Source organism: Cyclopterus lumpus, chromosome 14, assembly GCF_009769545.1.
Source record: "Cyclopterus lumpus isolate fCycLum1 chromosome 14, fCycLum1.pri, whole genome shotgun sequence".
In the NCBI taxonomy this organism is placed as follows: Eukaryota; Metazoa; Chordata; class Actinopteri; order Perciformes; family Cyclopteridae; genus Cyclopterus; species Cyclopterus lumpus.
Window position 1 is genome coordinate 5,781,483 of NC_046979.1, and position 14,083 is coordinate 5,795,565.

The window sequence follows — 14,083 nt, forward strand, 5'->3', positions numbered from 1 at the left end:
GCAGATTCTTTTGAAGTTATGAAGTGAGTCCAGCTGGATCCTCATACGACACACATACACACACGTACACTCTGCATGCTATGTGGCTCACCTGGCGCGTGTGTGTGTGTGTGTGTGTGTGTGTGTGTGCGTGTGCGTGTGTTTGCCCTTCAGCTGTCCTGCAGCCTCCTCCTTCCCTCCATCACTATCTTTACATCGTTGCTTCCCTGAGGTCACAAACAGCTGTTGCCGAGATAACAATGGGGGATGCTGCCCGGTTGCCATGGCGACACTCCCTGCGGTGTGGGGTGTGGGGTGGTGTATTATCTTGGAAACCTCCTCTTCTTTTTTTTTTAACAGCCAATGCCATGCACTGCCGATCCTAAATACAGGAGGAGGACAAAATAACAGAAACAGCAGAAATTAGAAAAATCTGAAGCTTTTTAATGCAGCTGAAGCAACTTGTCACACAATATATCGCCACCCGGTTTGAGGTCTTGTCTGTTTGTCTTTATGCACAACTTTACACGTTTTAACTCCTGGCAGGTCTGGGCATCTTGTTCCCTTTTAAAAAACATTTCTGAAAATGATGTTTCGTTATAAATAAGAAATTCTGATTTGTTAGTCTTCACGAACATCGTCCTGTGTTTGTTGAGACTGTCACAGAGGTGTTTATTCAGTCCGTCCTATTCCTGTAAATGAGATTCAACATGTCGCCACACTTCCTCCTCCCCACTTCTGTTTATTCATCTTCTGAAATATTCTAAAATCATCTCTGTTGATTAGCTCTTGATCCTGAGAATTTGTGAAGTCTGACAGCTTTCAGCTTAAAATAACTGTTGAGACTCCAGTTTTTTTAATGGAAAAGATCCATTCATTGTGTGTGTGTGTGTGTGTGTGTGTGTGTGTGTGTGTGTGTGTGTGTGTGTGTGTGTGTGTGTGTGTGTGTTTATGTGCTGCATTGTGTGCAACAGTATTAAATATGATTTATGTTTTTTTGAGCGTGGGATAGACTACATGGAAAGTAGAATGACTAAGGAGGAAAGGGCAGAAAATAAAAGTACAAAAGAGTTAAGTTCCACTTACAGATACAATGAAAGTGCGATGAGTCGTCAATGAGTTTGATTTAGTCCACACAGTGAAAACATTTAATGGCCACGACGTTACAGCGATTATATCATTTAGATTTCCCTCCCAGGCTTTTCTCCGTCACTCTCGGGCTGCAGGTTAGTGCTGCTGAACTTAAATTATCACACCATAGAGGTGAAGGCGTACGCTATCACACTCTGATAACAGAAAAATTCATGTTAACACCATGTTACATCTTTGTGTTTGACACAGCTACACAGAAACCTGAACAAGAATAATGAAACCAGTTATGCGAAAGTCACTGTTAGTTCACTAAGTACACACACACACACACACAAACACACACACACACACACACACACACACACACACACAACCTCCTACAGCAAAGAGCAGATTAGAGAGGAAAGCTGTTGTTCCGCCTCCAGTTTAAAGCACTACAGTGATTCTTCTGCACATCAAAGGCAGCGTGGGCACACACACACACACACACACACACACACACACACACTCTGCATATAGTATATTTCCCATAGGTGTTTGGTTGGTTCGACAACCACAGCTCATGATTCGTAACATTTCCATACTCACTGAGCCATTCAAGGTGACCTGCATATAGAGATGCATGTACTATATGCTGCCCCTTATATTATTACTGTTGGAAAATGGAATAAATGTATCATTCGATTTGTAATGATCCTTTCACTTTCAAAAGTGCCTTATTCGCTGACGCAAAATAGAGACAATTATTTGAGAAAGTAATGCGAGAAAGCATTTTTGGATTTGATTCCATGGATCTCTCTTCTGAAAATTTAATTTTTTTTTTTTTTTCCATCCCCAACTAAATTTGGTTCAGGGAGAGATCATGGGTTTTGGTTAAAATTACCACGGTTTGAAATGGTTGGAAACAGGAAATGAACAGCAGCCTCCTTTTGTTTACCGAACACCCGATGACCTCCGGTTCTGAAAGGTTAAGCCGATGGGGAAGTGCATTATTTAAAATAGCCTTTCCGGGGCGACTGCTCTGGTTGCAAAAAAGAAGTCAGATTGTATAGAAGTCTCATTCATTCATGAAAATATTCTTCCATTTAGAGTCAAATAGATAAATGAGGGTATGCTTTAGGGCGGGGCTACTTTGTGATTGACAGGTCGCTACCAAGGCGTTGTCCGGTCTGGGAGTCCGTGTTGTCGTCTTGAACCGTGCTTTCAGTTCAAGGAAGTTATTCGCAACATTTTTGGTCAACGCTCCACCCTCTAGTGTTTCTTCTGGTTGCTCAAGAAAAAGAAAAAAAAAGATGGCGACGGCCAAAATGTTAAAGTCGAGGCTTCAAAACCGTAGTCGACAAACCAACGAGTGATGAGCCAGTGACGAGCCTCCACTTACACACAGGCTACACTTGACACTGAATTTGCCGCTCCTTATGAATGTCACCTTTTTATTTTAATTAAATTGTACGGGAGTCTTTATAACTGGAACATAAAGATTAAACCCCTAATTCTGTTGGTCTTCTTCTGCAACCGTCTCGTAGCATCATTAGCTTGTCACGCAAGTGTGTCGGGTACTTAACGACGGCGTGGGTTGTGTTCAAATTCCAATCGGCTCCAAAAAAAAAAAAACTATTGCTCTAAATGTTATGAAAAATGTGAGAACAGCTTAATCTCTCTCTCTATCTGTATGAAAAGATGAAGCAACATTTTAGTGAAGCTAAGGTCGGGGGGTAGGGTGGGGATACCCAGAAGAGTTGGAGATGACCTCTCCACACGTGTGATTAGTTGATTAATGGAGTTCTCTTCATTCTTCATTATTCTTCTAATCTTTCATCCTGCTTCGGGCTTTTTTGTCTTCCTCTCTCCCTCCTCCTCCTACTCCTTCTCTCTACTTTTAACCTCCCTGCTTCTTCTCTCCTCCCTTTCCTTCCTACTCATAACCTTCCCTTCTCCTTCTCCATCATGTTGCCTTTGTGCCTTTTCCTCCTCCTCCTCTTCCTCTACTATTTCCTCTCCTTCTTCCTTCCCCTTCCCTTTCTGTTCCCCTTTTCCTCTCCTTTTTTTCTCCCTTGTATTTTCTCCCTCTTTTATTCTCCTCGTCTTCGTCCTCACACGTGCACAGCTGCACACGCACACAGCTGCACACGCACACACACTACAGGGCTGTTTCTAGGTCATGGGGCTTTATATGAATAATAAACAGCTGTCTGCTTTAAAGAGAATTATTTATAGAGCATCGAGTGAGTGAGTGAGACTCACATCTCTCTCAATCTTAAACATTTGCTCTTTTTCTTTCTCATCCATCCTTTTTTTCCACCCTGTTGTCTTTATTATCTGCCGTCTTTTTATTTCTGCTTTCCTTGCTTCTCGTCTATCATTCGCCCTTCAACCTTTTCTACCCTGCCTCCAGAAATGTGCTTCTCTACTGGTTTGTTGTGATGCTGCTACTACTGCAACTGGGACTATAGGAGTAGTAGTAGTAGTCAAATGTATGAAATCAACTTAGGCCTACCTGAAATATCAAGTACTGCACTGATTTGCCTCCTGATATTTTACACTACGGTTAATAACTTCATAGAGCCCTGGGGATGCAGCAAAAGTCACACTTTGAGAAACAAAAAAAACGTCAGTGACGTCAGTTTTTTTTTTTTACACTCCCAGCTGTTATTAAGCAATATTATAATTCTCAATGAGATAATGGATAAATGGAGCTGATTGGAGAAGATGAGGTTTTGGTAATGACATCAGCAGTCTGGCATGAACACAGAGAGAAAGAGAGAGAAGGGGGGGGGGGGGGGGGGGGTGGGGGGGGGGAGTGACTCGGCACCAACAGATAGGATGGAGGGAGATGAGTTCAGCAGAAAGTCAGACGGGGGCCAGACTACAGCTTCAGGCTCGAACGGCATGAGGTCATCTGGACTGGTAATACCCGCCTCACACAGAGGCTCATGGACGTGGGTCGGATGGGGCATGCAACCGTGAAAAGAAAAGCGTATTTAACAAGCGGCATCCAGTTAGATCCTCCCTCAACGTTTTGCCAACTATGCATATGTTTAAAAAGCACAAAGCTCACAATTCTATCAGTTTTATACTATATTAAGATCCCAATGTTACTGCAACAGTAAGGAGACATTTCTTATCACGGGGAGTGTCATTTTTGTACTCATGCAGTAAAAGGGAGCTTATTAAGGGTGACTATTAAACTATGACTATTCTCCTCCTCAAGTGGTGATCTGAGGATGTCTTGTTGAGGTTCAGGACACTGACCTGCCTGCTCTCTGCTATTCGCTGTCAAAATGAAGCCAAAACAACTCATCAAAACCTGCAGTGACAATGAAGTAGAATCTGTAATATGCAGTTATTTTGTTAATTATTATTTCTAGTTGTTCAGGTGGTGGTTTGAGCTCTGGGAGCTTTGTTCCAAGACATTTTGTTGTTCAATTAAAGGGAATTTCCAGTGTTTTACAACCTACGTAAATGTGGCCATTGTGACTCTACTGTATGCAGCCGATATGCAGTAACTGAGCTTTTGTGCTGGTTGAGAGTTTGGTGAAGAGTTTTATATTGCAGTTTTCCCTCTATATAATCTTTCAGAATCAACAGTGCACTGCTCTCCAGTTTATAATCTCCAGTTTAAACCCTGATAGATCAAAAAAGGTCATTTATTTAACCTCAATCCCTGCATGCATTTAATATGTTGGATACCTTCTCCTGATTTGATGGCGAGTCCGTCTGCATTAGAGTGAACACTGTGAATACCTTTCATTCATCCGGATCCAATATTTAATAGCTGGAAGCACTGACATGTTCAAATCCTCTTTAACTCCACCTGACCCACCAGATGGTGCATTATTTAAACGCATACCGTGTCAAATGATTGAATCAAATCGACAGAAATGTAACGAAAAGATACTTTCAGTGGTGGAAAATTCATTTATTTACCTTCTTTCTGTACTTGAGTGCAATTTTGAAAGATTTGTACTTGAGTATTTCTATACTGTGTTACTCAACACCCCACAATTCAGAGGGAAATAATGTACTTTTTATTATATATATATTTTCAGATGTATAAGGAATAAGTGCTGGAAAAATATATATTGGATATGGGTGAAAAGTGAGATTGGAAAAAAACTAAAACATAAATAATGTTTGGCCTAAATACAGCTGAATATGCCAACGTTGACAATGACACAGTATGGTTACAGACTTGTGTTGTTGTAATAAATGAATTCTGACCTGCAGGTTAATAGATTTGACGACAGGGTCGCAAATAGGATGTCGAACTGTTTTTAATCTGGAGATGTCGGCTAAACTGTAATCTCTGCCGCCTTCATTTAACCTCGGCCAAAGAGGTCAGAGGGTTTACGAGTGTGTGAATGCATGAGGATGTGTGTGGGCATGCATATCATATATTTTATATAATGCAGTGAATACAAAAGACATTGGTGGAGAGGGCAACAGAGGTCAAAATGTATATTAGTGCAGAGAAAAGTCTTATGAAAGTGAGGACATTGTTCACAGGGCTGTCTGAGGATTTTGACTTAAGGTTGAGGCTAAGGGGACAACTAGGGAGTGTTTTATATCAATGAAAGTCCTGAATGTTAAGAAAGTGTGTGTGTTTGTTAAGGACACACACACACTCACTTGACCAGATAAAGCAGCTCTATCCTGAAGAAGCGTGCCACACTGGTCTCTAGTGACGACGGGAGTTGTTCTGTCAACCTCGGTTACTTTTCTCCGCCGTCTTCATCAGGAAGCAGCTGGTTTGTTACATGAAGTTAATTAGTTGATATGCAATTAGCGGCGTTGCGTACGAGCACCGCCATGTTTACAGACAACGGGATCAGCCTGAAATAACGCGTGAGCGCGGAGAGCGTCGATATAGAGGAGGCGCGCTCTTTAAAACTGTGAAAGCGCCGTTAGCTGTGGTTCTGTAGCACTGAGAGGGATATGAGTACAACATTTGAATGACGTCTACCTCTTGTTCATGGACAGTAGCGGTTAAGTGCACTTACTGTCAGTCACTTTTGGTAACGCTGTCTGCCAAGTATATAATGCATTGCGAAAACAAGGAGAAGTCTACAGTAATGCTATAGCATTTATGTGGCCATCTACTTGGGAACAGCGGTGCTTAGAGCTAAATGCTAACATCGCCATGAGCACACTGACGATGTTAACGTGCCTGATGTTCCGCAGGTGTAACGTTTATGGGGTTCACCATCTTAGTCACGAATGTCAGCATGCCAGCATGAGCTAATTAGCATGATAACATTCTGGCATGGCTCCAAATGTCTGTCAGTCAGAAAACTATCAGACATGATATTTTGTGCAGATATTCGTGGTTCCTAAAGGACTAATCATACTGACTTTGGTGCTGCCCTGATTTTTCTTTCAACGCCACCATCAGGTCCAAATGTCAATGTGACCAATGCTTCGGCGTATGATTAAATACCTGCAGATCTTACGGCCTTCCCATCAGCCTCGGCTGCACTTTGTGCTTATTCATGCTTGTCAGCGTGCTAACGCGCCGCTATGGCTGCCGACTCCAAGTCGTGCTGCTCGAAACATCCCTCAAATTCTGAATTGTTGGCTAATTGTTTCAGGCCTGTTTAAAGTTCATGCAGAATCTGGAACACATTGCCTCTAAAGTCGTCAGATGTGTCGCTTGATACTGTAAATGTTATTGTAAAAATTCATAAAAGGTGAATCGTCGTCTTATTTTTGTCCTTCTCTTTCTAACAGGGCCTTGTACACATATGAGGATGACAGCAATGATTTGAAGCTGGCATCATCAGGAGGTAAGTTAGTTTTTTTTTGCCAGCAATCCATTATATTAATTTTATCTCTCCCAAATGTGCTGTTCTGATTATTTTTTATATCATAACCAACATGCATGAGCATGTTAGCATCATGTGTGGAGATGGTTGTAATTTGCTGCCAACTTTGATGAGCTCTGCAGGTTCCGATGGGGCTTCAGGGGGTGAAATCATCATGTTCTTTGTCTCCTGATTGTTTCTGAGCTGGATTCATTACTACCACAGTTAATGACGTGCTGCATGCTCATTACAGTTTAATGAGTCTCCTCGGTATTTGATTCAGTATAAAAGGGTCCTCCTCCTTCCTCTCGATAAGGACATCATTGCACCATGGTGGGTGGGAATCTGCAATCAAACATATGGGCATAACCCTTGTACTCTTTAAGGACTGTAGATTTTTCTCTCTTTTCACCCACATTTGATTGTGTTTCTCATGTGTGTAATCCATAATTCTTATACCTAATGTAGTAACTCAAATGATGATCATTTCTCTTTATCTGACAAAGATGTTTTTTGTCTGAGTGTTAGTTTTTACCCTGGAGCACACACAGTGGAGGGAAATGTAATAAAGATATTTATCAGAGCAGTTAGAGTGTACAAAATGGAAGTAATATATTTCAAAAGGACAATAAACTGATTTATATAACCATGTGTAATTAGATACATTCACAATAAAGATGACTACAGAAACTAGAACCTAATAGGTAATAAACAACATATTACAATAGCGTTTTATTTAACCTTACTTTGGGAGGGAAATGGTAGAAGGAGTTGCTGGTTCTAATGTAGTCAACTGCGCATAATTCCTGAATATTAATAAAACCCCGCTGATCACATGAGAGGAGTGAACTGGAGCTACTACAGAGAAGTGTGTGCATCACTAATGTTGCAGAGCTGCACGATAAAGAGCCACTTCTGCCAACAGTAGTGTTAGTTTCCTTCATGTCGGCAGCTTCTCCAGAGAGAGACGTGAATATTTCAGCAGCCGCGGAGAGGAAACGCACTGTAACCCTCGGAGGGATATATCTGCCTCCTCAGATCTCGGAAACCAGTGGAGCGCAGTCATGTTTGTGTGTTTGTCTGTGAGGTGTTTACAAATGTGTGCGCGGACGTCTCCGAAAGCTACACTGAGATGCAGAAAGCCGGCTCATAATCGGAGGCATGAAGCTAGCAGCCTGTAACACAACGCCCGTGATCCTTGATAATTAAAAGGTCATGCATTCAAAACACCACTTAAAGGTGCTCAATTTAAAACTCCAAACGTGAATATTAATATAGCACAATTTGCCGTTGTTTTGCCTTGCTGTTAGCTGATAGCGTCGCCATGTTGAGAACTATGTGGAGGCAATCCCTCAAACCCGATATGCTAGGTAAAGTAGCATAAGGCGAAGTATGGCCCCTCCCAGAGTCGTTATATTGTTGTCATTATATACAACGTAATAGGATTATTGTTATTATTATGTTATCATTATTACAGTGTAAACTGGTTTTAAGACCTTTACGTAGCCTAATCAGACATTTAGAATATGTCACATATCTATTTGAACTGGCATTTTAATGCAAAATCTTAATCCGCAAAGTTAGCACTTCAAATAGATACATGGGAGGAAGAGTTTGAAGTAGCATAACATAGGATTTAAAGTATAAATTGTTCACAACTTGACGATGTAATTTGATTTCTGAAGCCTAAAAACCAGAAAATACAAGAAAAGATGGGTAATTATTTTATGTGTGAAGGCAGCTTGACTTAAACATGACTTTCTTATTAATGTAAAGCACAGCGTAGAAAAGTGAACACATAGATATAAATGTATTGAATTGTTATTTATTATTATAAACGTAGGTGCAAAACAATATTGATTTTAGAGGGTTGTGCATTCCTGGCAAAGGCACATTAAATAATCTCTGATTGCTTTATTTCACCAGTTGATTCATCTGTGAATATTCTGCAAGTTTGTGTATTTCGATAACAGCTTTCCTCCTGATGGAGGACAGTGTGACAGAAACATTGCCGATGGAGTGATGCGGCCTCTTGTTCTGTGGTGCAGGAGGAGGCCTGGCAGAGATCACGCTGACCTTTGACAGTGCCAGGGTGATGTACGGCTTCTGCAGCCTGAAGGAGCCCACCGCCGCTCTGCCACGATACATCCTCATCAACTGGGTGAGTCGCCGGGTCAGGTTGGGGGAGGGGCGGTGCATGACGCTACGCCAAACAGTCCAGGCAACACACACACACACACACACACCGTCATCAAGGGTCACAGCACATTTTTAATGTAACTGTTTAACAAGGACACGTCACACATGTTCACTTTCTTAGGCGTTAGGATACATCCTCTTGATCTGCTGTTAAATCTACTTTTATGATGCCTTTTGTGTTGTTGTTGTTGTTTTTGTTGTTGACACTGTGTTGGAGGTTTTAATTCAATTATTTTATTTTAGCACTGAGGTCCTGTTGTATCCTCCTCCCACAATGGAGAAGCAACATCAAAACCAAAAATGAACATTATGAACTTTGTTAAAGGTATTTAATTGCATCAGATTGCACGGGTGTACCTAATAAAGTGGCCACTTGGTATAAGATGCTGATGTGAATAATAGCTCCTCCAGTTTGGACACTGGCTCCACTTGCAGGCCATGACGGTTACAACATCTATTTCCTAAAGGGGTTTGCTTTCTTCTGATGGGTGTATAACTTAGACTAGCGCATGTGTCTCAGATGATTCACATGGACTGAAATCATCATGATGACGTCACGTGTTCCCTTCAACCGCTCCCTCGTACCTCTCTCTTCATAACTGACTTCATCTGGTGGTGAAAACCTAAATCAAACCTGAAATACTGACAAACTTTTGACAATATTACTGTTATTGGCTTAAATGTGTATATTATCATAGAAATGAGAAGATATAACTAGCTGGCCCTAAAGTTAAAAAAAGAACCTTTTCTCCTATGTTTTAAACACTCATTAGCTTTTATATAGCAGTGAATGATGCATGTGTAGTATTTTTCTACTATACAAAGAGAAACAGGATACTTTGCATATTGAACTATGTTCACTGAATGCTTTTTACTTCAACAGTGGGAATATTAATGATTATGTTGCCGCTCGCTGTGTTTAATGGGAATCACCAGCAATTTTGAAGTCAGTTTTAACAAATCAGATTTATATTTTTATGTAAAAAAAAAGAAGACGGAAGGCCTGTCTGACACATGGAACAGAGTGTGTCAACAGCATTTAAACACAGTCGCAGTTCATCCGTAAGATAAATGTTTTACTCCCTCAACCTGACAACAGCAGGAGCGCCCCGAGCGGCTTCATCTGCATAATGAGCGGAGGAGAGAAGAAGTGAAACTAAGTTCATATATACGACTAATTTGTTTTGCCATGTTACACTTACTTGCTGTGTGGATTATGTTCACAAGCGACGATTTCCCAAGTTAAAGTATCCTTTCAATCGTGTTTATATAGTACAAATTTGCAATAACAATTGTATTTTTTTAACGAGGAATTTAATAAAAGGGTTGTTATAAACACGGCTTGCAAGTCTCAAGTGATCTGCAATAATTTGCTGATGTTAAAATATTTAATTTCCCTTCCGACTATATATTGTAACGCCTGCAGCCCCATTCGTGCGGGGTGTATTTCTCCGGGGGGAGGTGGGTGTGAATTACCTCGTTTTTTTTTTAATCAGCTCAGTGTGAAATAAGACTTTTGTGTGAAAATGGAGGAAGTGGAATTCTCTTTTGTTGATTTGATCTTATTGATGGAAAACAAATTAACGCCAACATATAGATTTATTGGGTAACAGATGTGAAAATTAGAAATGCATTTAAAGGTTTATAGGTTTATAGGCCCACCATCCCAACGACATCATGGTAGGATCAGTTTCTGATTGGATTTTTTTTAAATAAAGGTGTACTCAGTTTTCAGGTTTACTTAAAAAATATAGTGGTTTGGTTTGAAATAAGTAGGCTTGTTATGTAAAATTAATAGTTTTAATAATAATAATAATAATACATTTTATTTGCATAACGCTTTAAGAGGTACTCAAGGCCCTTTACAATGGTAAAGTCAAACAATAGAAGCAACAACAATATACACAAGAGAGATGACATCACAAAAAGAATCAAAACAAAAACATACAGAACTAGCATCACAGGTTAAACGCAGATTTAAATAAATAAAACATGCTGTTACACGACTGTAGAATAAATACATAATTGACGATAGTTAAGTACATCTACGTAACAGAAATACAGTTAAATAAATCAGCGTCGAACACAAACAGAGGTATCCTGCGTGAAAGTCTGTATTTGTTTGACAGATCCAGCCTTCGCTCACTTTATACTAACGACCGTCTAATAGTGACGTGGACGAGTTTACTTGAGATCGTTAAAAGCTCGCAGCATCTCATGAAGGTTGCCTCGTTGCGTCACCGAGGGCCAATGAGCACGCGGCGCTACTCGAGGAGGTTGACCGTCCACCTCGACCTCCTCCCACGACCTGCTCGCTCGTACAGGAGTGACGCATGTCGCCTGTGAACACAAATCCCAGCAGCAATTACATTCCCCACCAAAACATATATTTAAAAAACACTTATGAGCAATATGATAATGTGATGGGGAGGGGCGGGTGATGGGAGTACAAAACCACAGGACAGGTTTGTACACTGTGGACTTTTGAAATATTGAACCAAGAACCGCAATATTTCTGTAAGACGTCGCCTAAACGTAAGCATAAAAATCTGTAATCGTGCTTTTGTTGTCGTGACGGGAAATAGTAGGAACGACTACAGAAATACGAACAACTTTATGTTCGCTAAAAACAATGAATCATGTTCATAAGACATTATGAGGAATCTTTCGCAAAAGGGTAAAGTATACATGTAGAATTTCAAGGGAGGGAAGGGTTGGATGAAAGAAGGAGAGATGCAGTAAACCGGGCTGAAATGGACCAGACATTGACGAAAAAATTGACAGAAATACACCATAAAATACAAAAAATAGATGTCACCGCAGTCGTAATTATACCGCATAACCGTTCACGTTATCTCGCTTACTTCCTCTTTTTTTTTTTTTTCAACCAGACACACGCAGACAAACACACAGATGGATAAAGTGGATAAATGCTGATATCGAGAGATGAATTGCCTCTCCGTAATTGCTGCTTATCGCGTCTGCATTGTGTTGGTTTGAATGAGCTGTGATTACTGTGAACGCCATCCGGCCCTTTTGTGGTAAAGTGAGCAGCTTCAGTGAGCCAACGTGAACTAAAGGCCCCCGATGGGAGCCGAGCGAGGGGAAAACACAGCAAAGAAGCGCATTGCCCGCGACTGCTGCCGTCTTGCTTTATGGTCACTGTGTCCCCTCATTCTTCCCCTCTTTCTTCCCCTCTTTCTTCCCCTCTTCCTCCGTCCTTCCGTCTGTCTCCCGCTCAGGTCGGGGAAGACGTGCCGGACGCCAGGAAGTGTGCCTGTGCCGTCCACGTGGCCACAATCGCGGACTTCTTACAGGTCAGACCCTCCATGGTACTGAAACATATTCCCTCAATGAAATCTCTTCCGACATTTGTACAAATGATCTTCTGTGTGTTTTATACATGTGTTTTTATTTTCTTGTTGTGGTTATATAAATAACGGGTGCGCAGTGTGTCTGAAAGGGCCTTCAAAGAAAGAAATACTCAAATAAAAAGTGACAGTTTATGCCAGAGAGGGGAAAATTATTCTGTCCTGAGAATTAAAGTATTTATATATAAGTTAAAAGTTAAGTATGTTGCCGTGCACATCTCATTTAGCTATTTAAATGTTATAATAGTCACCAGAATGTCTCTGAAAATCTATTTTTTACAAAGAGACGTGATGTCTCAAGTTTGGCAAAGGTTTAAAATGCTCGCCTCCAGAAAGAGGGTCACTACTATAAATGATCTAATGCAGCGGATCTCAATCGATAATGTTTGTTTCATAATCTGCTTTGGTTCTGTGTCACAGACATAATGTGTGAATATTTATCTGTTTTCAATCAACACTCTGTGGGAATAGAAGCTACAGAACATGAAACCTGTAGGAGGATCAAATGTGTGTGTGTGCGTGAGTGTGTGTGTGTTTTACAGTGCATGACTAATAACATTTATTTTTAAGGTAAGCTCTCTGTGCTGAGAGTTCTGAGTTGAATGACAATCCTCTCACCCACTGAGTGTGTGTGTGTGTGTGTGTGTGTGTGTGCGTGTGTGTGTGTGTGTGTGTGTGTCAAACCATGTATTCACACGTGTACACCTGGCTGAGTGAGTGAGTGTGTGTGTGTGTTGCCAGTGTGTGTGTGTGTGTCGTAGAGTCATTATTCTAAGTGGCCGTTCTACCTCCCACACAGCATTGACTTCACCCCTCGATCACACCGATGAGGCTTTCAATGACCCTTTATGGGAAACACACTCTCACAAACACACACACACACAGTCACATATGTATTTATTGACACTACACACCACTATATTGATTTATATTACTCAATACAACATACTCTACAAGACATTCTGTCATATCAAATCAAATCTAGTAAGACTCTTGCGTTGACGTAAAAGTCAAAAGTTAGAGTTGATTAATAAATGAAACGGCTTTATTGGTATGATTATAATCTGATACAGTATTGATACACTGTATAAATATACATATATTGAAAAATAAGAATATGGATAATAAGAAAGTAATAATATTCTCTCTCTTTCTCTCTTTCTTTCTCTCTCTCTCTCTCTCTCTCTCCCTCTCTCTCCCCCCCCCCCCCCCCCCCCGCAGGGGGTGGAGGTCACCGTCAACGCCAGCAGTCTGGACGACATCGACCCGTTAGCCATCGGGCAGCGGCTGACCAACGGGACGGCGGTGGTGGCGAGTCCGGTCCTGAGCCGCCTGAAAACCCGAGAGGAGGAGCACAAAGACGTGGTACGAGGAGCGAGCGCGGTGCACACTTTAACTTTAATTTAATAACTCTCAGTCGACTAATTGGTCTTTAATTAGTCTAGAAAATCTGATCCTGTGATGAAGAACTAACTTGATTTGTTATTACTGTACATATTTTTTCCCTTTAGGGGCGTACAGAATTTATATCAAAATGGACAATTTTCAAAAACTAAGAGCAGAATTAACAATGATTTAGTAAACAATGACGTTACAGTATCTCTTGTATATTGAACTCTCCCGCCTTAACTCTGTGAAACC

At 40.9% G+C, this 14,083-nt stretch overlaps 1 protein-coding gene across 2 annotated transcripts in view; it reads left to right on the forward strand.

Moving 5' to 3' along the window:
- The window catches only part of dbn1 (drebrin 1), an 88,772-nt gene that overhangs the window by 59,584 nt on the left and 15,105 nt on the right, over nt 1–14,083 (forward strand). The window contains exons 2-5 of one of the 2 annotated variants that reach the window (XM_034551025.1): nt 6,799–6,854; nt 8,921–9,033; nt 12,314–12,403; nt 13,664–13,807. In XM_034551025.1, the coding sequence (XP_034406916.1) occupies nt 6,799–6,854; nt 8,921–9,033; nt 12,314–12,403; nt 13,664–13,807 (403 nt within the window). The remainder of the gene's footprint in view (nt 1–6,798; nt 6,855–8,920; nt 9,034–12,313; nt 12,404–13,663; nt 13,808–14,083) is intronic. The other variant, XM_034551026.1, reaches the window with a different exon arrangement.